The sequence below is a fragment of the Anas platyrhynchos genome, chromosome 13 (assembly GCF_047663525.1).
Source record: "Anas platyrhynchos isolate ZD024472 breed Pekin duck chromosome 13, IASCAAS_PekinDuck_T2T, whole genome shotgun sequence".
Lineage (NCBI taxonomy): Eukaryota > Metazoa > Chordata > Aves > Anseriformes > Anatidae > Anas > Anas platyrhynchos.
The window spans coordinates 22,424,498-22,450,185 of NC_092599.1; the positions used below are offsets into that span (position 1 = coordinate 22,424,498).

A 25,688-nucleotide genomic window follows, 5' to 3' on the forward strand; every position below is an offset into this window, starting at 1 on the left:
AAAATATGACAGTGTTATCGTAGATAACATACTCAGAAAATCAGTGAAGATATTTGTATAGCCATCCAGGTGTCCTTGGATCACTTGTAAATCTCTGCTCTATATACCAAAGTGTTAAGGCAAATAGAAATTATTTCTTACAATACTTTTGATGTATATATTGTTATTAAATAGTTCGGGATTATGCAACAAAAAACAATTTAAAGAATAAGGTGTTAGCTCACTTTTTAAAATCAGGATTTAAAATAGAATAATTTTAAAACATCTTACCTCCCTAAAATGAGTTTAATAGTTTTCCATGTAGTAAATATGAAGAAGCAAGAGCAATTCTTAAAGGTTTTAATATGGCAGAACTCTGCATTTGGCTTGTGTTACAATACAAAGTGATATAAAAGGTTTTATGCTCTATTTCAGAAGTGATTAATTTACCAAAATGACTATAAATTCTCTCTTCATTGCTTAGACCATGATGCTGCCATTACCCGATACAGTCGGTTGTCAAAAAGAAGGGAAAATGAAAAGGTTCGTAAAACAAAATACAAAATAAAAATATAAGTATTTTTTAGAGATGAGAAATAATTTGTCTAATATATGTAATTATGATGGAAGATAATGTACAGCAGATTGCACTTGAAGTTTGACAGTTGACATTCTATCACTCCAGTTTGTTTCAGAACACAAGAACATCTTTCCTGAATGCACGCCTGTCTTGTAACTCTGAAAAAACTAGAGGATGAAAGTTGTGATACTATATTTGTTATTTTGTAAAGAAAGAACTACTCTTTCTGGGGAGAAAATAATAGTGTTATTTTTCATGCATCTGTAAATTAGAGAAAGGGAGTTGTAATGCAAAAGATGCAAATGCTGATGATAGAGGGTAGAACTGTGGTGGTTTTTGTGTGCTGGTTATAAAGCTGTTGACAAGGCATGTGATGAATGCTGAAGCTTAAACATTCTTTTTCCTCCCTCTCCTGTCTGTATCTCTTTAGATCAAGGCTGAAGTTACAGAAGATGTATATACTTCCAGAAAAAAACAGCATCAGACTATGATGCATTATTTCTGTGCATTAAATACTCTTCAGTACAAAAAGAAAATTGCTATGCTAGAACCCTTGCTAGGATACATGCAAGCTCAGGTAATTTCAGATTCTGTAAGTTGTAAACCTCAAAGGTGTAAAAGTACTTAATAGGGGTTGATCTACTGAAATTCACTGCAAGACTTCTCTTGCAATTCAGGGAAGCAAACCCCATCCTCATCCCTCTAGCTTGTCATGTCTGTTGCCGTGAATATCATTATTAGCCCTATTCTTTTTCTGCTCAATATATGAATTTTTTTGAATCGCATCATGACATGCTCTCACTCCTGTTGGAGAATCTTTTGGGAAAGTCTTGGTGCCAAATACAAAGACCTAGTTCTAATGCAAAACCTAGGTGGCTGAATTTAATGTACTGCCTAAATCTTAGTTGCTGGTACTATTTTTTTTTCCTCTCAGGATCACTAACAGGAATAGCTGATTAAAACTTTGATGCATGTAGGTCTCTGTGGAAGTGTACCTTCTTAGAAAGTAGCATGGAGCCAGTTAAGCTCTCTTTCCTGTGGCAGCTATTCTGAAATAAGATAATCACCAAAACCACATCATTACCATTTCTTATCAAGGGTGTGAAAACTGTAATGCTTATAGTCATTCTGTCTTGATTTTGTTTAATACAACTGAACTCATGAAGGGTTTATTTCAGGATGAGTGAAATAGAAAATCAGCTATGCAGTAAGCTCTTTGGAGATACTTCAGCTGTATTTTCAGAAGTATGTTGTCAGTATCTTTTGTAAAAGAGGAGGAAAAAAAGCAAACTTTCTAGCATCTGTCACTGCCAGATTGTAGGAATTAACTCTTATGAAGTGTCTAATAGCTTTCCAAGTCCAGGAAGAACTCTTGTCTCTCTGGCAAACGTTGGAGCTTGCACATAAGAACTAAGTTCTAATTGTTTTATGTAATAAAGTCGATAGTGCAACCTGTTGCTTGGGTGCTGGTTTTGTTTAATCTGAGAATGGGAGTGGTAGGGTCACCTCCAATGGTTTCCTGTTCAAGATTTCTTATGGCTAAATCCAATTTAGATGTGGCAGTTCCAATATGGAATAAATTGTTGAAAGATGCATGATGTCAGTGGGGGAAGGGGTCCACTGTTAGTGGGTGGCACCCTGGCAAGTTTCTACATTCACATATTTCTGTATTTCATACAGGTGGCTTTGTGTGCATCCTCTCAACAAAATTAGATTCCTGTGCAGTGCCAACATCAACCTTCACTTGCAGACAAAAATATCTATTCTGCTCCTTTTGTTGAGACTTAGGTGGGAATGTGGGACAAAACCTGATTTCTCTGAGAAGATTGAACCTTCTATGGTTTCATTTGTTAACTGTTTATTTAGTTTTATACATGACTAAATTCTCCTTTTTCCTCTTTTTTTTAAGATAAGTTTTTTTAAAATGGGTTCAGAAAATCTTAGTGAGCAGTTGGAAGAATTTTTGACAAATATTGGCACAAGCGTACAAAAGTAAGTTGTTTTTGTTAAATTTTGAACTGCTATCAATACAATTATTGTTCTGTTTCCATTTCTTAATATATTATCTTTGTTAGTAACATATTACTTACTTTAGTGTTCGCAGGGAAATGGAGTGTGAAATAGAAAACATGCAACAAACTATAGAGGACTTGGAAGTAGCTAGTGATCCACTGTATTTGCCTGATCCTGATCCTACGAAATTTCCTGTTCATAGAAATCTAACACGGAAAGCTGGCTATCTCAATGCAAGAAAGTAAGACTAGTTTCTTAAAACTTAGAAAATACTTAATTTGGGAAAAGGAGACCTAGAAATGCATGATTATATTGTTTGAAATTAGTTACGCATTCTTCACAATTTCATGAGGTGAAATTTCATGTTGTTCACTGGAAGGAGCTGTTCAACAATTTTAGTCATTGAAATTAAGCAGCTGAATTTTGGGTTTGTTAAAAATAGGTTGTAACACTAAGATTGTTTCCATAATTTATGTAGAAAACTTCAAATAAGCAGATTTTTTCAAAAGTCAGGTTAATTTTGCAACAACAGATAGAGTAAAATACTCATTGAATGAGGCATGGATTTCTGCAGCAGAACAATTGCAGCAATTAATATTGAAGAAAGGAGTATCTGACCAAAAAGGAAGGCTAAACCACAAGCGTTACTGCATTTTGGTTTTGGGTTCCTTTGCTTGCTTGTGGAAAAAAAAATAAAAAATCATGCTGTAAGCAAAATTTTGGGAATATTACTGAATGATACAAAACACTTGGAAAACTGAGATATTATACATTACATGTCTTTTCTAGTGCTTAACACAAAGTTCTCCAAGACTTAGTCTTTTTAACTATGTAAGGCAGCGTAGAGTTCTGTATGTCTTAGAAATTATGTTGATAATTCATATTAGTGGAATATGAATATTTCATTAAGCAACACTGTAAAAACTGATAATGAAAATTAAAGAATTTATGACTTTTTATTCTAAGTTTCATATAACCTAAGAAAGCAAATATTTATGTATACTTTGCCCAGCAGTGTATACAGAATAAAAAAAGCAACTGATGGAAAGAGAATAATTTTGTTGTAAAGTTAACCTAAAACATGAGGAAAACTTTCTCTTAAATGCCCAGATGGCTTGCTCATGACATTTTTATTTTATTTTCTAATTTATACAGCTCAGCTGAACTCCTAACCTACTAAGTAATGATTTCTTTTTGTGTTTTAGTAAGACAGGGCTGGTATCTTCCATTTGGGAGAGACAGTTTTACTTCACTCAAGGTGGAAATTTGATGAGCCAAGCAAGAGGCGATGTAGCTGGAGGACTTGTCATGGATATAGACAATTGCTCGGTAATGGCTGTAGACTGCGAAGACAGACGTTACTGTTTTCAGATAACATCTTTTGATGGTAAAAAGTAAGTATTCTTACATTACTGTTATCTATCTGCTAAGTAATAGTGTATTCAAAATTGCTACAGCTTTGTGAATGTGGTAGAAAATACATAAAAAGATTTGACTACATTATGTGAGTGCTTATTACATGGGCACAGAATTTTGTTCATTTTCACTTGAATTGAAAACATAAGACTTTTTACCCATTAAATGTACGTAGCATCTTCAGACTTTATTAATTTGTTGTGCAATGTATGAACATGAAAATGGGGTTCCCTGTCTAAATGGAATTAAGGCATTGTAAGTAGACAGAACTTTATTTTTCATTCTCCTCTTTCAGGTCTTCAATCTTACAGGCAGAGAGTAAAAAAGATTATGAAGAGGTAAGCTTACTGGTGGTTCACATGGAGTCCAGTGATTTTCTGTAGCACAGAAGGGAATACATTAGTAAGAATAATTGGAGTGCATGTTCTGTATGGTTTAGGTAATAAATAGTGAACTTGCTATCCATAGTAATAATACATTTCAGGAAGTCTGACAAAGTACTACTGTGTTTAAATACTGGAAGAAAAAAAAATCCTGTTCTGATTGTGGCCAATTTGTTTTCAGTATTATGGAATAATAATAAAAACAAAAAAGTCCACGGCAAAACAGATATTAGTAATGGAAGCTTGGCAATTGGTGCTTCTTCCCTTTTGTGTTTTCCTATGCTTCTTTGATTGTACCTGCTTTTCAGGAATGGAAAATAAAGGAGATTTTAGGTTAGGACACAAGTAATGATACAGGCAGCTGAAAAGTGAGGAGAAAATGTTTTGTGGCCCCCGATGCATGATCAGGGAAATATACTTAATGAACAATAGTTGAATCAAGAAATAGGGCATGATTTGCTTTTGGGGTGCTTTCAAGACTGCTTGTGAATACAGAATAAGAAAATACAGAAAATACAGAAAATACAGTACTTTCAGCCTCAATTCACATTCCTCTGAGATCGTTAATAGTACATTGATGTAAGCCTTTAATGCTATTTCTGAGATTTTTAACTGGGCTATGTCAGGTTGGCCCTGTTTCGTTTGTTCTCTTGAAGTTTGTGGTGGTTTTACCGTGCTAGGCAGCTAAATACCACAACCGCTCTCTCGCTCCCCCTCCTTAGATGAGGAGGGGAAGAAGTAAAGTAAAGAACAACTCACGGGTTGAGATAAAGATAATTTAATTAAAGGGGAAATAATAATAATAATTATTAAGGAAAGATTATTATTAACTAACAATTTAACTAAAGGGGGAAAAGGGAAAAACATACAGATAAACAAACAAAAAAAAAACACACACACAAATAAAGGCTATGTGGAAGTGCAGAGGAAAGAAATTACTCTCTACTTCCCTCAAATGAGCGATGCTTGACCACGTATTTGAAGCAGGGCCTCAATGCACGTAGCTGGTGTTCAGGAGGAGGACCGACGTTTTCACGAGAGCCCACCCCTCCCCTCTTCTTCCTGTTTCCACCTTTTATTGCTGAGTGTGACATCATATGGTGTGATACCAGTGCTGTTCTAGCTACAAATGCAGAGCACAGCACTGTATGGGCTGCTGCAGGGAAAGGTAACATCCCAGCCAGACCCAGTACAAAGTTGTATAGCCTAACTATGAAACATTTACCTTCAGAAGACCCACTAGTAGAAGGCAGCTTGTAGTCAACCTCAGTAGCTCGGAATTGTGATTTCCTGAGCTGCAGCTGCTGTGCTTTTAGATAGCTCAGGCGACAAGCCTAAAAACAAGCCGCTCAGGTTCAGTGGAACAGTGTTGCTAGCGTGTATATATATATAATTGTTGAAAATTTGGAGTTATAATCCAGAAATTGAAAAGCAAGGAGCAGGAGCAAAGGGTGTTTTTCATAGTACAGTGAGAAAAGAGGTTTTAGCTTAGAGGTGCAAGAGATGGGCAAATCCCACAGAACGCAGATGGAATTTTTATAATATTTGGAGAAAACAATGTAATGTGCAGTCAGTAAATAATAGAGTTCAGAGAATACACAGATGCAGAATTACACAGAAAGTTAGGGATTAGAAGGGACCTTGAAAGATCACCTAGTCCAATCCCCCTGCTGGAGTAGGAACAATACAATATTTTTTAAAATTATATTCCATAGAATCGTGATTTAAGCTTGTTTTTGTTTTGATCTTCAGTGTGACTGAAACAATTGTTTAAGTAAAGTCTGATATTGTAAGGTGCAGAATGCAGATAGCAGTGAATTCAATAGCAAATTGAGTGTGAAGAAAATACTGGTTTGGCTTCCTGAAATTACAAAGGAAGTAGAAAAGGTGCTGAAACTAGTCAACTCAGGTATTTAATCAAGTTCCTTGAAAAAGTTATGAAAAAATTAACGTTTTCTCTCTTTTTTTCTTTTCCCTCTCTTTTTCAGTGGATATGCACAATAAACAACATATCTAAACAGATATATCTAAGCGAAAACCCTGAGGTAACTTCACTAAAATTGATAATATCAGTAATGTCTTCAGATACAGATGTACAGAAAATTAAAAAGGGATCAACTGGACCTAATCAGCATGGGATTAAGCTGAGTACTTCCTACATGTCTAATCTGAAGTTTATCATTGTATGGTTTGATAGTGCTTCATGAATTAATGAAAACATGCATTCTGTTGTTTCATTCATCTAAATGCTTATGTAGCAAGCATTAAAATGATGTGGCTTTTATGTTTGGTATAACATTTTGACAGCTGCAAGACCTTTTAGCTGTATTGTGTATATGATATTTTGTTGCCAATTAATGTTGCAAATATCTGGACAGATATAGATATTTTCCCTCTCTAAAATTCTCTTTACCCAGTGACTTCTTCCACTGGCTTTACATATGAAGTGAAGCCATCAATATTAAATACTGATGCTTCAGAATTGGAAGCATCAATGGAAGATTAAAGTGGAATTCTTCAACTGTACAAGGTCCATTATTTGCTGAAATGACATTGTTATGTAGTGCTTACTTGATAGTCATTTATGTCTTCATTTTTCAGAAACCTATGAATGTTCCCTAATTTCAAGTGCAGACTTTTGAATCTCCATGTTTTGTTTGTTAGTAGTTGAAGACAATGTGTCTTAAGTGAGATTTTTATTTTTCTGCATGGCTACGTTTGCTTATTTTGTCAGACTTGCCATTGCAATTTTACTGCTGGCATATGCATATGCTAACGTATGCAGTATTATAAAGCAAGTGCAATAGCAGGAAATGTTACAAGTTAAAGAAAATACTGCAACTATGTTACTGAAGGGGACAGTTTATATTTCTGTCAATTCCATGTAAAACTAAAATCTGAAAATGTACTTTGAGAGCAATGTTTTCAGTTATTTTTTTCCATCTCTCTATTACAGGAAATTGCTGCACGTATAAATCAGTCAGCTTTAGAAGCTGTTACTCCATCCCCTTCCTTCCAGCAGAGGCATGAGAGCATACGTCCACTTGTGTAAGTTGCTGAACTATGGGTCATTTGAAGAACACTTACATAAAAAGAATCCTGCATAAAGCTCGGGGGGGGGGGTGGGAATTCAAAAATGTCAGAACTAATGCTTTGAAAGGCTAGAGGAACATGTCCTGAATTCATCTTTTTATCATTGTTTAGCATCCAATAATGTTACAAATGATCCAGACTTCCAGCTGAGCATAGACAGTTTTGTTACTTATATCACATATGGCTTGTTTGTTCTATGTATTCATGAGATTTTTCTTAATGTGTACAACTCCTGGAAGCAGACCTCAGCTTGTAGTATATTTCATATGTGATTATATATTGATGTTAAGACCATCTGGTAGCATTATTAATGCAAGTAGTAATTATACATTATTCAGATTTGTTTGGAAGGTAGACTCTGTTGTATTTACTTTATCCTAATCTTGTTCAGTTTCTTAGGTTTTGTTTTTGGAATATTGTATTCATCCTCCATATAGTTGAATTTATTATCAACCAACCTGAAATTAACACATCTTCATGTTCATTTTTTGTATTGTTTCAGACAATCTCGTCCTACTGCAGCTCATACTAGCAGCACAGGGTCAGTGGGATCTGAATCAGCAACTTTATCTGCACTTTCCTTGGATTCACTTGTTGCCCCTGACACTCCTATACAATTTGACATAATATCTCCAGTTAGTGAAGATCTGCCTGGTCAAGCAAAATCTTCAGGGCAGGCAGGCAGGTAGGAAATCTAGAAAGAAGGAAAAAATAAAGTCCCCAAATAAATATTAATTAAAAAATATAGATATTATATGTTTAGGCAGCAGCTCCAACACACACGTTGCCTCTGTCCCTACTCTCTTTCTTGTCAAAAAATTTACAGTGACCAGCAAAGCAAGAGAAATATTTTTTGGTTAAATTCAGTTGTAAAATGTGGCTTATTTACATACATTAGATTCAGAATGTTATTTTCTCTGTTGCAGCAGCTATTCTTACTGTAACAGCTAATGATCTATTTATTGAATTATTTTAATCATTTGGTTTCATGAAGTATTTTCCTTTCCTATTGCTTGCTTACCCAGCAGCTTGGGTTATTTCCTCTTGGAAACTCAAGAGAAATTTGGTAGCCCTGCTTCCAGGTGATGATGGCATACGATGACACTCTTCTTAACCTGAAAGGTGAGTGAAAATGATCTAGGCTTCTAGAGTAATCTGACATACAGACAAGTTAAAATTGTCTAAGAGCTCATCCCAAAACATAAAAACCCTTTTTCCTGTTTTTATTATTATTTTTAAACCTTTCAATTCAAAAATAATAATAAAACACTGTAAATCTGCACTGCATTTCTGGAACTGTACCTACAGAATTCAGATATTGAGAAAACTTTTGCAGATTCAGCTGCTCTTGTAGAAAAAGAAAAATGGCTGAAAACTAATTGATGTGACTCTAGTCACAATAATGTGTATTGTATTCTCCTGCCCTCTAGAAAAATAACTTTCAGTTGTACTACAGATATATGAGAGTTAAAATGATACACATTTTAATATTTTTTGACATTTTTGTTGTTGTTGTTTGGTATTACAGGCTAACTAAACCCCTAGGAGCATACTGATTAAAATAAATCTTGAACTATATTTCAGGAATTGGAAAGCTTAATACTTGAGCTAAATTCAAGTCATCAATTATTCTAAAAAAAAACCGCCATATTTTTCATAGCAAAAATTATTCAGTTGTGCTCAGTATTTTCAATTAACCATACATGATCAGTAAAGAATAGTGTGTTGCCATCTGTACCAAACACTGCAATTTTAGAGCTATTAATTTTTTAATTTTTTAAAAAGATTTTCCTGACTTTCTGATACTGCTGACATGTATTTAATCTTTTTTTTTTGTGAGATCCTGTGAGATTTTGCATTACTATTCCCATCTAGTCTTAAATGTCCAGAAGAATCTAAGTGATAAAAGATGCTAATAGAAGTAATTTGTCTGTAGTATATTTACGCAGGCCAGCATTCAATGGGAGGATTCTTGATTGAGTCCATGTTATTTAAGCATTATAGTGATGCAATCTTGACTTCAGAGTTCAATCTAGAACCATTTTATTAAACTGGACAAGATTTCCGACATGTAGCTGGATTCACATATTTTTTCTCTTAGTTCTGAAATTTGCTTTTAGAATGTTAACCGTTGAGAGGTGATAGCTTCATTACCTCCCTATTAAAACCTAATTTGAGGTTTACAAAACCTTGACAAGAGTTTTTCAGCTGCCAGTTAGCCAAGGAGAAAGGGTTTAGAAGTTTTAATTAATTTCCCATTCCCTGTATTCTATTCAGCATTGCTTTACTGTTATTGAAAATGTAGACTTGGAAGCCTAGAATATTTTCACTTTTTGTTGTTACTGGTAGTATTTCTGTCTTTGAGAGGCAGAAACAACCACATTTCTCTTGACCCTCTAAGAGTAAAACCCCAGTGATGTTTTCAGGAAGCTGCATTTGAAATAAAACCAGTGACTTTTTTTCAGTAAATAATTCAACAACTTGAGATAGTGGTAAGAGATGCGGTGCTCCTACAGAATAATGAAAGTACTAGCTTTTGGCTGTAATTCCTGAATTCGGTATTTCATTGCCTAAAACTGTACCTTTTCAAATAACAAAGCTTTGACTTGGGCTTAATTTGAGTATAAGAAATACCGTGAGTCAAACTCTTTGTGGTAGCAATAAGACAGAATGCTTGGTACTCTGCCTGTAATTTGAGCCCTCGAATATAGCAATTTATGTCTTTCTTCCAATTAAATTGCTTGTTCTTATTATTTATAACACGTTATTCCTCCAGATCATAAATTGTGAAATCATTACACCTTGATCTTATTTGATGCAACGTGAGACTACAGCATTATTCATTAGTGGTTCTTGTAATCTGACTCCTGGTTTAATGTTTTCATATTTTAATAGACGTGCAAATCCTTTTGGTGAATCTGGAGGCTCAAAATCTGAAACAGAAGGTAAAAATAAAAAACAAACCTTAAATACAAAGTGAATAATAGAATTTACAAATTAATTTTTATTTTCACCTTGACCTTCTTATTTAACACCATTTTTAGAGTGCTTAGTTATATTACATTAGCAATGTATTATTAGACGAGTTAAATCAGACTGCCTGGAAGTCCTGTTTTGTTTTTTTAATCATTGTATCGCATCTTTTGTATTCATGAAATGAAATGAAAAGATGTGTGACTCGCTGTTTAGTAATTGTACCTGTAATTTGTAGATACAAGCAAACTCTTCTCAAGTTATTGGAAGCCTGGAGTTTTCCTGACTGCAGGAATGGAAGACCCAAAGTGGAGATCACTTACTCAGTACTTTTGTTTCTCTTAGATTCAATTCTTCATCAGTTGTTTATTGTAAGATTTCTTGGCTCTATGGCTGTGAAGTCTGATGAAAGTCCAGACGTTGTTTATGAAACAATGCGTCAAATATTAGCAGCTCGGGCTATCCATAACATTTTCCGGATGACAGAATCACATTTATTGGTCACTTGTGACTGTTTAAAGTAAGTTTGCTTCTGACTTCTACTGATGTTTATTTATAGAGTAATCTTCATTCACTTTGTGAATGAAAGTAAAATTTACTTTCTGATTTGTTCTTAAAAACAATTTTTTAGGTTAATCGATCCACAGACACAAGTTACAAGACTACGAGTAAGTAACTTTACATTTTGAGATAAATATCTGACAAAATATTTCTATTACTTTTAAAATGATATTATGAAATGTTAGCAAAAATCACTGACAGCATGAAATTTCTACAAAAATTTCCATGAAAATTGGGAGACAGATGCAAACATCTAAACATAAACAGAAAAACACTAGAAAATAAGGTTTAAGGGGAATGATCTTAATAGGAGAAATAGGTTTTTGAAACTTTTTTTCCCATGATTTTATAGGGTAAAATCTTAGGAAAATAATAATATTTTATTTTAATAATGTGTCTGTTTAGAAATATTAATGTATGTGGTAGAGAAGTATTATTAAGGTTAGAGTTAAATAAGTTCAGAAGTCCAATAGGTTTGGGTTGGTGTTTGTTTTTTTGTGTTGTTTTTAATCCATAATTATGCTTAGTGTTGTATGTTTTTGATTTTTTTTTTGCAATAAATCTACATGAAAAAACAGGTGGAATTCTTCATAGCAGATGAAATGTGGCAAACTTCATTCTTCAGTATTAGCAATCTTTATTTTTTGTATTTTGAAGCTCTTGCTCCCCTCTCTGCCCTTTGTTTCTGCACAGTTTCAGGTCTGTCATTTAACTTCTTTGGGTCTTCTTTTAAAGATGCTCAACTTGTCAGGGACTCTAAATTGTCATTTTCGTAAAAGGAAATCCTAAGCATATGAAACCCACAGCTTAAAATATTAGTTTTTTTTTTTCCCTTTTTTTTTTTTTTTTTTTTTTACCTTTGTGACACCAAGTTCAAAACTGCCCCAAAGCTGGAAGCTATTAAAGGTGAGAATGTCTAGTATTCTAAGTGTGTGCAGTTAAGGTTAAGAAGAACTCTCATCCTGTCAGTTTATAACACTTCTAATAGGTCCCTACAGAATTTAAAAACTGATCCTTTGTCAAGTTTTTAAAGCATATATTTGAAATGTCTACTCTGACTTCTTTTAGGAATTGAGAATGCAAAGTATTTTTATTGTAATAAAATAGTAAGGCTATATGGATTTTTTTTTGCTTGTTTTCTTGCTTACATAGTTCAGGTAAGCTGAACTATTTGCAGTCAAAGTTCTAGAGAAATGCACCAAATACTGAAAGCTTAGTCAAAAATGCAATATGTATGTGTATCTGTTTTTCAAAAATAAATAAAATGCTTATTTGCATTTAGAAAGATGACCGAATCTCATGGCAAATGAGACTCCTCTATCTTCTGAATCATTTAATCTTCCCCTTCCAAATTCCTTTTTTTTTTGTGTTTGGCAGTTGCATGCCCAGTCAGATTGTAACTTTTGCTGGTGTGGTTGCATATTTTTGATAACATAGTAATGTGCAGTACAGTGAAACTTGGTATAGAAAATATCTGAAACCGGTTTTAATATCTCCATACTTGATCCTTTCTGGCAGTTTCCTTTGCCCAATGTAGTCTTGTACGCTACACACCAGGAGAATAAGCGCCTCTTTGGATTTGTGCTGAAAACTTCAGGAGGGAGAGTTGACAACCGCCAAACTTCCATCTGCTATATATTTGAATCAAATAACGAAGGGGAAAAGGTATTGGTGATAGTTACATTTGTATCGGTTTGGAACCTGACATGGATTCAAATATGTTAGATCCAATCCATTCAAGCTGGCTAAGTATTTTGTTTATGTACTGAAAAAGAGTTAACCTGATAGTACCGCAAAATGTTTTAATATACCGTCATATCTGATATGACAATATGGTGTATTTTCAAAGGCATTTGTATTAGATCTTTACAGATTATTTCAAATCTGATTTGTATTTAGATTTGTATTATATTTTGTATTTAGATTTGTGACTCCGTTGGACTGGCAAAACAGATAGCTCTTCATGCAGAACTGGTAAGCATCTTCTTTTAGGGGAAGGTACCCTCAAGAAGGGAATGGAGACTGTATATGTAGTATGTGTAACAGAATATATTCTGCAAGATGCTTATAGATGCAGTGAATGCTGCTGTGAAGTATTCTAAGGGATTTGTTTTATAGAACTTAAACCCGAGATAAAAAGACTTTGAGCCATGTTTACGGTAGAACAATATTCAAGATGATTTCTTAATACCTTTACCAAGCATACCTGTCCATTAAGAGAAGACTAATTAAGTGTTTAACAGTTTTGAACAAACTCATATAAATCAGTACTGTATCAAACATGTCAGACTGTTGTTCATTACTTTTGTTAACATTTTTACCCTTCAGGATCGAAAAGCATCAGAAAAGGCAAAAGAAATAGAGAGAGTCAGAGAGAAACAACAAAAAGAATTAAGTAAACAAAAACAAATCGAAAAGGTATGTTATTTCTTATTTTTTTTTTTCCTACTTGCTATCTTTATTTTGTAGTTTTTTACTTCCAGCTACAGTCTCACAGTTTTTAGTACAAATTCCCAGAACATTGTGGAATAAAGTTAATTTTTGAAAGTATTTCCTGTGCAGATTTTGTATAATTTCACAGTCATGTTTAAAAAGCTATTCTGAGGAGAACACAGAACATCTTTATAAGTGCACTCAGGAGCAGTGCTTGAAGGAACAACTATCACAGGCCCAAAATAAAAACACTGTTGCCACATGCATGAACTGCCCCATATGTGGCAAGTAACCGTCTGCCATGTACAGAGATGGTTCATTTGCTATATAGTGAGGAAGGGTCTGCAGGCTGTAGGCCAAGCTCCTTGTTCTAACCTGCTTTTTCTTATGGGTTGCTGGTACAGATGTATTCTAATAATTCCAGCTACTGAAGCCAAAATAGTTTGGTTTCCTACTTGTTCTTTTAACCCCTTCTCTAGAAAAAGTTGTCCATTGATAATGTTAAAAGACAATTTACAAATCAGAATAATGCTATCCTGTTTCCACTTCAGACAACTTTAAAATGAGTATTGTTTTGCTGACTTTTTTTTTCCCCTTTGTTCCCCCCTCTTCTTAAATTAGGATTTAGAGGAGCAAAGCCGATTGATAGCTGCTTCCAGCAGATCAAACCCAAGTGGTGGAGAAGGACACTTTGTAGTCCTTAGCAGTAGCCAGTCAGAAGACAGCGATTTAGGAGAAGATGGAAAGAAGAAGAAAGAATATGAAACCTAAGGTTGCCTACTTAATTAAAATTGGAATCATGGATATAAGTTCTACAAGAAGTGAAATGTAAGTGGAGGGTCTGTTGTATTGTATAAAGGTAAAAAACTACATGATGTGTAGACCCGTATATGCCTTGATTTTTCTTTCTCAATTAAGTTATTTCTACTTTCATGTCAGTATAATTTCTCTTTTGTACGCCAGATAAAGCATGGTGATGCTACCGTGTTTATTACAAAATTGTTTTCTCAAAAAATTCTCTGCAGTATGGAAAAACTCTTACATTTTTTCCCTTTTACCTGCCTGTGTAATTGACTGCTTTTGAATCAAGACTTAAAACTCTGACTATTCTTAAACAGTATGGTGAAATTTATTCTTTACACAAGTATGCAGAACACCTTGCTGGAAACAAAAGTGGATGCCTAAATAAGGCAGTGCTAAGCTTTAACATAACTTGTTGCACAGAACTGTCCTTAGAAAGAAACATCCCTATTAACATCAGTGAGATGTGCAATAGTTCTAGACAGGAAGATCATATTTTTTTTGTTTCGTATTGCACATCTTGATTTTTTTTTTTTCTTTTTTTTTGTGTATATAATGCTGGAAGGCTTCTTTGAACAGGAAAGAAAAAAATACTTTGTCAGACCTATATAAAAACTGAAAAGATGCAGTTGCACTACACTGCGTGAGGAATGTATAAAACATTCCTTATCAAACAGTAAGAATAATGTATATATTCTTGTAGCAGAAGTGCCGTGTTCTTGGTTTTCCCCACTATATGAAATAAGAATCTGTGAGCTTTTGAGTTCACTTTTTTTATAAAACAAACAAACAAACAAAAAAAAACATGCTTAGAGTTGCAGGAACATCTTGAATTTTATCATTTGAAAAATCTTCTGAATCTATAAATGCCTTGCTACCAGTACACTACGTTTACTGAAAATGAGTTAAGGCTTTTAAAGACTTTTTATGGAGCTGTATTTTGCAAACAGAAGTAAAAGACTATGCTAGTCTACATCCTAGAATCAAATCCCATAACATGTTTTTCAAAGTAATGCCTGTTTATACCTTGTAAGCCTGAACTCCATGGTTCATACCCTGTGTAACATTTATTTTGTATAATACTAAATGTGCATTCATCTTTGGATCCAGAAGAGAAAACTTGTTTGAAGTAAAAAGAAATATTTATTTTTGCACTAATTACTGTAAGTACTAAACTCCAATGATACAGTTCTCTCTCTAATAGGGGCCTATTAGAGAGAGAAAGTAATAGGAAATGTAGAAAGAAAATACTTATATTCCAAGTTGTATTATAAGTTATGACTGTTTTACAGTTTATTGCAGGGTGTTTCTGGTGTTCAGGAATTGAAGCAATTTTCAGAATATTTCCCATCAGCTGGTGATGGCCCAGTCCTTTAGAGCTAGAGTTGGTTGGCACTGATTAAGTAAGGGAGGAAGCTCAGGACCTCTCTGCTAAGCATCTGTAGGTGCACAGAGGGAATGCTATCCTTAACTCTCCTCACACACAGGAGTAGCGGCTAACAATGGCAATCTCCTCCTGTTCTTTCTGCTGGAGATGAAAAGTTCTATGCAGAAACTTAACTGCATCTGGATCCTGTAGCAGGAGAGAGAAGGGAGCAGTGCCTGCTGCAGGAATAAGTCTGCTCTGCTGGGGCTGCTACTGCAGCAGAAACTAGAGTAGCTTGCGTGATGCCGCAGGCCCCATAGCATATAGAAGAGACTGAGCAGCTGTGGAAGTGGTCACAATATTCCTACGTTAAAAGAGGAGGTGGTGTGGGAGACCGAGCAACGAAGAGACTTAAGGCGCTCTTCCTTAGGTAGTTAGCAGCTCCGGTTCCAGAATGTTTCATCCCCACTGTAGCCAGTTGCAGAAGTAACTGCTTTCGGTGTTGCCCAGTCACGCCCAATAGCATCAGCCTGTGGCCAGATTTGGCCAGCACACCGTCGCATGGATCATACAAAACTGAGGCTTTTTTGTTTAAAAAAAAAAAAAAACAACAAAAAAAAAAAACACAAAATTTAAATGGCATTTTTACTTTGTTTGTAGTCTTGTATTGTCATCTCATCTGTAAGATACTGTTTTTATTTATTCAAAAAAAAGTACAGAAAGGCAGCAGATGCATCTTTTCTTTTTTCTCCTTTTTGTGCCTAAATACAGGCTTACAGATAAACTGGCTGCCATGCAACTATTTCTGGAAATTGATCTAGTTTGTGTTTCTTTCTCTTATGGTCTTTTTTTTTTTTTTTTTTTGCTGCACCATTTCTGCTTTCTATCAATAAAATACATGTATCATGCTAGCACAGCTCATGGTTATTGCGTCTTCCTTAAGTACACGGTGAAGATGAAGTAAGTATGCAACACCTCAGGAAGAATGTGGTTAGTGGTATCCAGTTTCTAGAATCTAGTCACCAAACTGTCAGAGTAAGATTAGCTGCAATAGCCACCGCTCCACTGGGAAGACAGATAATAGATTAGCAAGCTCACCTCGTATTATTGCAGAAACTATTTTTTCAAGTACACAGTCTTAAAAGAATGTTGCATAGGTCAGCAGTGTTTTTTTAGGACTAAGTTACGTTGCTAATTCCAGCCGAACAGTTACTGACTTTTTTTCCATTGCGTAAGGGATATTAAGTTTATTACACTATGTAGACCATGCAGGTCTTGCTGTCAGTTGTTTCAAGCTACATAAGTTCTTTATGTATATAACGTCATGAATATCAAAACATAAAAGAAGCATGAGCAAACTATGGAAATGCATTTTATTGCATTACAGATAATACCTAGCACTCCTTTTATGGCCAGGAATATATTTCTTGAAGTCTAAACCAGAGGACAAGTTAACAGTCATATGCAATTTAGCCACACAGAACTGGTAACAAGTGTGTTGTATAAACTAACGTGGATTTGACAGTCTGTTATTTCCTTAATCTTTTTAGGTTTTAAACTATATCAAGACAATTTAAGATATTAACAGTCAAGTAATGTTTAAGAGTTCAGAAATATTTCCCTTCTACAGTCCAGTCAAATTTCATCTTCATATGGATGTGAACCCATAGCTAAAAAACCTAACACTGCAAAACCGTTTATAAAGATGTAATTGATGTACATTGATATACAGAAACAAAACTGACTGTGCATATCTTTAAGGTGAATTCTGATGAATTACAGTTGCACAGAATGTAGGAGAAGCCACTGGAGGAAGTTTTGTTATATAGTCTCTTATTATTTCAGAATTCACAGAGAATGAAAATCTTCCTCTGATTACTGAGTTTAATTGAGATAACATCTAGTCTAAGAACAAGAGCTGATATTTTATATTATTTCCTTTGCTCTATTTTAGAAAACTTCTTGCAAGTCTATCAGTCTCCGAGGCTTTTTTTTTTTTTCACCCAGGCAGTAAGTTGTGTTTTTTTTTCTGTCCTGCCACAGTGGTATCTAAGTTATTATGACATGAGTAAGTTGTTGTGTCATTATGAATGCACTTGTATCCCTAATGGAGTCCATGTTGCAAGCCAATGATTTTGTACAATCTTTCAGGTCATTTTTATAATACAGTGGAGTGGTCAAATTCTTACAATGATGTTCTGGATGGGTCCTGTTCTAGTGAAATGTGATTTTTGCAATGTTTGAGACTTACACGCTTTTTCCCTGAATAGCTGTATTAAAACCTCCACTAGTATACTTAATTCAGCTTTGATTGTTGTCTTAATCTTGGAAGCATGAATAGTAAATTATGTATTATGCCAGAGCTTCAGTCAGCATTTTGTAGGTTAAATAAAAGCTTAAGTATAATAACTTCCAGGGGGGAATTTGTACTGATGCGAAAGCTGCCTGCTTATTTCATAATACTGATTTTGAGGAAGCACCATTATTGGTGACGATGCATTCCCTCCCACTGAATGAAGTTTTAACATGCAGTTGAATCCCTCTGTTGTCAAACGATATTTCAATTCCCTTAAGTTTAATCATATTAGCCAGATATACTCAGAGGAAGTTGCTGTACTTGAGAATGCTGATAACTTCTGCAACAATCAAAGACTGAACATTAGAAGAAAATCCTTACTCTCTTAGCTGGCTGTTTTAGTGCACATGTTGCTCTAGTTACCTGACGATGTGTAGCACGTTATACAGAGCTGTCGTTATGGTAATGATCAGAATTAATGTGTACAGAAGCTATACCACCACAACTATTAACATGGGTACTTACATATTTTCACTGGCTTCATTAGTTTTCTTAATTACATGACAGGCACAGTGTAAAAAGCAAGGGGTCATAACTACATTATGGTTAAATTTGTATTTTATAAGATTTGTAGATTTTTCTGGAGAAAAGCAGACTTTTCAATTATGTAACTTTAAGTGAATACAGATGCATGTATAACGAGAAAATCTATGCTTACCTGATAATGAAGGAATAAATAAATACTATTAATACCACATGTGTTGATTTTTTTTTTAATTACACAAACTGGTATCAGTACAGAATAAGCATGCTGTGGGTCTGTGTGTGTCATGTAAGACTTTCTTAAGACAACAGTGATGATTGGTCTCAGGCAAATGTTTCATAAGCTTAAGCTGCAACTGTTTCAAGAGCAGCTCCAAAAAGTGCAAGCATGTCTTGGGACAGCACTGTGAAAGGAAGATAGTTCTAAAGAGAGCGATCCAATACATAGTGGATGAGACACGTCAGACACATCTCAGAGTCTGAGATGTAGAACTAACCTGTTTCAGAAGTACTGTTGCCTTGTTGAATCACTGGTGTTTCACGCTAGCTGTGATAATAAGCAGGCAGCTGTAGCTGTTAATCCCAGCTTCATGCTTAGGAAGTGGGATCATCTAACTGGGTGAAAAAAATCTACTTATGCTGCTTTCTAGAACTTTGCTGTAGACCTACATAAATAAAACCTCTACTTCATGGCAAGAGAAGGGAAGGTACAAGATTTAAAAAAAAAAAAAAAAAGATCCTTCCTGGTTTAAGTTAACTTCATGGCCTTCAACCAAACCCTGAGTTTCACCTTTCAGTTGGAGGTAGTGTTACATGTTACAACAGCCTTTAACCTAGCAGTAACGCAAGGTTTACAGCTCTACCTGTGATTTTAACAGTTCTTTAAATTTTCACGCTAAGCATTTAAAGCAGTATGGCCATAACTTTGAGATATTCTATATTCCACCATATTTATATAGAATGGGATCACCAATACTTACAGTTTGAGGTTGTCCCCATTTTCTTCAGAGGTAAGAGGGGAATGCTGAAATTTCATATTCCTTAATATACATATGAGATAAAAATCCCCAAAGAAGAAAAGAGATGCATAAGGTAGTCTTACCCACTTCAACATTCCCTCCAAATTATAGAGCTAATAATTAAGCGCAGCTGAGGTTGGAGGTTCCTAGGAAGTTTTTCTGTCCATAAAGATCATATTCCTTATACATGTATAGTATATAGTCTTTCAGGCAGTTTGGCAGTGGAAGGAAGGTCATGAAGACAGGACAATGGAGACACAACCGACCCATGCATTCCCGTATCTTTAGATGACAAAGGTGCTTTAGAGAGCAAGGATTTGCTAGAAATAAGAAGGTGAGATTGATAAGTTATTTATTCATTTCTGTGCAATTATTTGCCTACACTTTTCAAAAACTTTGCTCCAGATTTTGCCACGTGTTCTTTCTGTGAATTGATGGATAAAATCAGCGTGACTGTCCCTGGGTGACTGGACCTGTCACAATCTAGCATTTTTACCTCAGCCCATGCCTCTCTCAGTTATATTTGCAAGCATTGTCAGCTAAAGCAACAGACTGTGCTTCTGTTATGTTAGCTAAATGAATGTTAATGCAGTGTAAGTAATCTAAGTTGAGCAAACGTACTTTAACCTTAAATAGTTGGTCAATATTCTCTGCTAACCCGAAGAAGCTACTGAAAGTAGAATTTTGATTTACTGCTTTTTAATCTGTGTACAAATGAAAAGGACATGGAGTTAATCTAGACTGGAATTCCAATCACGCAGTTAAAGACAGAAATTTATTAGTTATTCCATCACCTTGAGATGGGGGAAGAGCTTTTCGCCCCTTAAAGAGGGGTATTGTCTACCTTGTAATTGAATCACAGAACCACAGAATCATCTAGGTTGGAAGAGACCTCCAAGATCACCTACTCCAACCTCTGACCTAACACTAACCAGTCCTCCACTAAACCATATCACTAAGAAAGTGATACGAAGTTCCCCAGTACTCCACGTAAACTGTGTGGTCTGTTAAGACTTCTGAAAGAGACTTAATTTAAATGCTACACAGGCTGAGTTTTGTTGCAGACATATCTTATTGTCAAAACATAACTTTTGGCCTAACAAGGGTCAAGAATAGATAAAAATAACACCACCAACAAAGGTCCCCATCCCAGAACAACTTGTGTGTCATTTCACATCTAAATATCAGATACATACTTAAAATTGAATTGATGTCTGCCCAGAGTTCCTGCTTTCTAGCTTCCAGCAGATGTTAATGTGATTGATATAATCTAATATTACTCTCACCATTTTCCCAGAAAGATGCTTCAGCCATGACAGGTTATCACTTCACAGAACTGATGGAAACAATGTTTAATATGAAAACATTTGATACTCCTGTAAATGACTTCCCCCTCTACAGGACAAGAACAATTATTTAACTTCAGCAGAACTCTAGGAAAAGCAAGTGTTCAGTCTGTTAGAGGAGCTTTAGAGGTTGGCACAGCTTGTATTAAGCCTCACTAGTTCAATTTGAAAATGTGAGAGACTTATTCTGTAGTAGATCCAAAAATGAACTTATACAGCTGCATATTTGGTAACTAAGTGCTTAAACAAAAGTGCTACCCTTCCCTAAGAGCAATTCCAAACCCTCAGCTGGGAATTTAAACTTATGGATAGTGCTGGTGCTGGAGGAGACCTATGTCTCAGCATGCTGAAGAGGGAACCTGCCAGCATGGTGTATGCTGCACCCCCTCATCTTGAGAGCAGAGGTGCAAGCACTGATCTCTTCTCACTGGAGACCAGCAATAGGACCTGAGGAAAGAGTTAGAGGTGTGACAGGGCTGGTTTTGGCTGGGTAGCAGGAAAAGGGTGGTCAGGCACTGGAACGGGCTCCCCAGGGCATGGCCCCGAGCCTGCTGGAGTTCAAGATGCGTTTGGACAGTGCTATCAGACACATGGTCTGATCAGACACATGGTCTGATTTTTTGGGTAGTGCTTTTAGGGACCCAGGAGTTGGATTTGATGATCCTTGTGGGTGCCTTCCAACTCAGGATACTCTATGATTTTATGATCATCAAGTTAAAGAAAGGTTTATTACGTCCAAATGGACTTTACAAACTGCAATACAGTAAAACTCTGATGGCTGTCTCTAGGAACCTGTTTTGGTCAATCCAGGTTTGTTAATTTTTGCTCAGTGTTTATCATGCCAGATTAAGGGGATTCCTACAACAGGCTTCCACTATTAGTGACATGATAACAGACAACCCAGTGAGCCAGCCTTCAACTCCCTGCTTTCACAGTGTGGACAAGACTGCCCTGTGTTGCAGGAAGAACGGCCGAAAACACAACAGACACTCATATGGTCAGATCATGCTCTCTCTTTATTACCCGAATAGCCTGACTTTTATAGCAAACTTAACAAGGGCAGATAGTGTCTCACAGAAGATTATTGGTCAAAAGCACGCAGACAAACAACTGCAAGAAAACAACCCCCTTGTGATTAGCAGTTATGTAGATCCCACCCTCGAAGCCAGCTGCTGGCAGCAATATTTTTCTAAATTCCTCAATTGGGCGATGTGGGAACACTGTCATGGGAACTTCTCATAGTCGTCCTGGTAGCTTGGTTTGCTCAGCTGCAGCAAGTCATGGCCTCCTTGCTGTTTCAAAAATCTCTCAACAACCCCCTTTTTCTTTTTGAGCAAACCAAGCCCGATGTAACAGTTTTGCAAGTAACCTTTGAACCACATTTATTACAATACAACACACAATGATGATTAACACCACAACAAACAGAATCCTTAATCCCTCTTTGATTAATCCCAGTAACCATCTATGCATTGTTTCAAACAAATCAGTAAGCCATTGATTGAAAGGACTGATATCATATTGAATCTTTCTCATGTGCTCTTTCAGGAAAGTAATGGATTTGTGAATTGACTCATTATGATCAGAAAGGTTCAAACAGCGCATTCCCTCAAAGTCCTCACACCCATGCCCTTTTGCCAAAAGCAAGAAGTCAATAGCAGCTCGATCCTGTAAGAGCGCATGTCGCAGACTAATTTGATCTGGTAACATCTCAAGTATCTCTGTTGTGGCATGGGCTTGCTTCTTGGCCCAGCATACCAATTTTTCTAAGTTGTTAAGTGCGACCGCAAATGCCACTCGTGGCACTAAAATTGCAAATGCTGCTCTAGCTGCAACACCAAGCAATTCAACATTATCGTTGCAATCCGATGTGAGCAATGCCCGTTTATGTCTGGTGATCTCACACAACTGCGACAAGCTAGGAGAAAATATAGTAAGTTTATCTAAGTAACATGGACCACTGATAGCATTTGCAAGGATGCCTTGCCAGGCCCTATGCCCGCAAATCAGAAAAACATCAGGAAGTAAGGCCACAGCTGTACGATTATTCCAAACGCTATACTTGTAACCCCTTGTCTCCGTGCCATAAGCCCCTAAACCCTGCCTAGCAGTGTCACTGTAATCACAGGTGTTATTTGTATTTCTGTACTCGTATGGCCCTTTCCAAGTTCCTGTAGCAGGATCTCGGTAATTCATTCTTATTTGTGGTAAAACATTTGGTGCTGCTATATTTATTGTTTGAAAATGAATACTCGCAGGAGGGTCTTCTCGGTCACTAGTCAAACATAAGTGATTCAAGACAAACAATGCCTTGGACAATTGCTCATCGATGTCCTTGATTTCTTTTAATTGTGCCTTTAAAACCTGATGTGATCACTCAACCATTGCTTGGCCCATGGGAGAATATGGAATACCTGTGATATGCTTTACTCCCCACATTTTCATAAGTTTTCTAACCCTTTTGCTGACATACGCTGGGCCATTGTCCATCTTGATCTGCTGTGGCACTCTCATAATGGCAGCACACACCATCAGATGTCTACACACAAGGTGTGCTTTTTCTCCCCCCTGTGCCATTGCCCATATGAATCTTGAAAAAGTATCAATACTCACATGCACATATCTTTTAGTACCAAATTCTGGCACATGTGTTACATCCATTTGCCATACCTCAAGTGCCTTAACACCCTGTGGATTAATACCCAAACCTAACCCTGGTCCATAATGACTACAGGAAGGGCACACTCTTACTATTCCTTTCACCTCTGTCCAAGTAAATCCAAGCATTCTTCAAAGACCCTTTGCATTCTGATGGAACATTTCATGCGACACTCGCGCATGTGCAAAATCACTCTCAGGCCTCTTCGTGACTATACTCACGAATTTGTCTGCTTGTGAATTACCTTCTGCTAATCCAATTGAGAACTGATGACTACGTATATGGATACCACAGCAAGGTGCAGTTCTCCCCTGAATGGCATCTTGCAGCTGCAGAAATAATCTGTCCCTCTTAGTGTACCATATCAAGGCATCCTCTATTTGTTTTACCACGCTGACAACATACAGAGAGCCTGAGACGATATTAATCAGCTTATGCATCCAGCATTGACAAGCCCGAACAACTGCAGACAATGCCAATGTTTGTAATGAATCCCCTGTCTCCTCCAGAATTATGTATTTCTCCCAACTTCCGTTCTCGTACCACACACTCACAGCTTTCCTACTTGTCGCACCTGCATCAGTGTATACAGTGCGACCCACCACTGGTCAGGACGAAAGCTGTGGTACTACCTGCCATTTATATGATCTTATAACTTGCCAGAGAGGCCCATTTGGAGTTCGGGAATGTACCAATCCCGGGTAATCTAACACATCTTCTTGTAGTGGTATGGATTGCTGTAAACACCATTCCAAATGATCCTGAGTAGATCCTGAGTAGTATTAGGTAGACTAATATCTCCTAGTTCCTGCCCACTGATCTCAATACTCTCAGAGCAACCCTTACGTACTAACTCTGCAATAGCTTCTGCCTGTGTTTGAACACTCGTTTTTGGCTGAATTGATAGGAAAATCCATTCCAGAACTCAAAAAGGCCGCCCTTGCCATCACCTGTTTCATTTATGCTATTCCTATTACCCGTGCTGTTAGTGTCAGTGGCATCCTCCTGATACCGTTTCTGTCTTTGTCATCCTTTACTCTCCCCCTTTTCTTTTTGCCACTGACCAAGCACCACAAATGGATGAGACACATGATTGCTAATTAGGAAGGAGAGTGCAACTTCTGCTATACGTCTGCAAGCAGGGCCAGCTACAACCTTAGAAGCTATTTGTGAAAGAGCCTGCCGGTGGTCATTTGTTAGTGTAATCTGCGGCCCTGCACTCATGCCCCGCAATAAAGGTAATAATATAGCTAAGTCATTATTAGTAATCCGTACAATGTGGCAACCTCACTGCATATTATCCATGAACATTTGTACATCTGTCAAATTATGTAACACTGTAGTTATATCACCGTTCATACATGTAAATAATACAGTGTAAAATACGTACCTGCTTTTGTAACTACAGCGCACAAAGACTGCACACTGTATTTCCTGAAGTTTGAGCCATTTTGATACATTCTGCCTCCCCTGATTTGTACAAAATGCTGTCATTTACTAAATTCACTAGGGAAATCCTATGGCCTACTGCCCTACATTACAGCGTGCTAATTAATTAGATTTAAGAAGAGATTGGACTGTGCACTTAGTCACATGGTCTGAACTTTTGGGTAGACCTGTGCGGTGTCAAGAGATGGACTTGATGATCCTTAAGGGTCCCTTCCAACTCAGGATATTCTATGATTCTATGATATTCTTCCACTACTGCATTCTAGATCAATGGGAAGAAAAAAAGGCTGTGTTCCATACTTCCCCTTTGTTTTTATACTTCCGCACCACAGCTAATGGCTCTTGTATTGAAACCCTATGCTGAATGTAATGAGATGCAAGACTCTTCTGCATCCATGGTTACTGTTTACTAACAAAATTGATGATGTCAGGAATTTAATTAGGTTGTTTCTAGCACAGAGATTTTAAACCATGAAATCATGATGGTGTCTAATCTTTTATTTGCTTGGATTTTATAAAAAATCCACAAAAAAAAAAAAAAAAATCAAACTAGACACCATTCCTTTGTCACAGGAAGCTGAGCTTCTCAGGCTTTAAGAGTAATTAACACAAGCTGTTCTTTTTCCAAACCACACCACAGCAGCAACTGCCACTAGCACCACTGTACTTTAAGATTGTACCACTCTTTTTATTACAATCCTTACTTTCAAGGCTTTTAACTTAGCTGAAAAACAAGTCTCAGCCTCAAAATTGGCATATGTGCTCAAGTAACACCTTT

General features: G+C 36.3%; 1 protein-coding gene across 3 annotated transcripts in view; it reads left to right on the forward strand.

Annotated features, from left to right (window-relative positions):
• Positions 1–18,646, forward strand: part of APPL1 (adaptor protein, phosphotyrosine interacting with PH domain and leucine zipper 1) — a 36,055-nt gene extending 17,409 nt beyond the window's left edge. The window contains exons 7-22 of one of the 3 annotated variants that reach the window (XM_027467475.3): positions 464–522; positions 990–1,136; positions 2,469–2,551; positions 2,655–2,813; positions 3,778–3,966; positions 4,284–4,326; positions 6,360–6,416; positions 7,328–7,419; positions 7,967–8,149; positions 10,360–10,409; positions 10,783–10,957; positions 11,069–11,105; positions 12,517–12,663; positions 12,922–12,972; positions 13,327–13,416; positions 14,053–18,646. In XM_027467475.3, coding sequence (XP_027323276.1) covers positions 464–522; positions 990–1,136; positions 2,469–2,551; positions 2,655–2,813; positions 3,778–3,966; positions 4,284–4,326; positions 6,360–6,416; positions 7,328–7,419; positions 7,967–8,149; positions 10,360–10,409; positions 10,783–10,957; positions 11,069–11,105; positions 12,517–12,663; positions 12,922–12,972; positions 13,327–13,416; positions 14,053–14,202 — 1,712 coding nt within the window. In that variant the 3' untranslated portion in view covers positions 14,203–18,646. The remainder of the gene's footprint in view (positions 1–463; positions 523–989; positions 1,137–2,468; positions 2,552–2,654; positions 2,814–3,777; positions 3,967–4,283; positions 4,327–6,359; positions 6,417–7,327; positions 7,420–7,966; positions 8,150–10,359; positions 10,410–10,782; positions 10,958–11,068; positions 11,106–12,516; positions 12,664–12,921; positions 12,973–13,326; positions 13,417–14,052) is intronic. The other 2 variants (XM_072044145.1, XM_027467476.3) reach the window with 2 other exon arrangements.
• Positions 18,647–25,688: the final 7,042 nt, after the last annotated feature.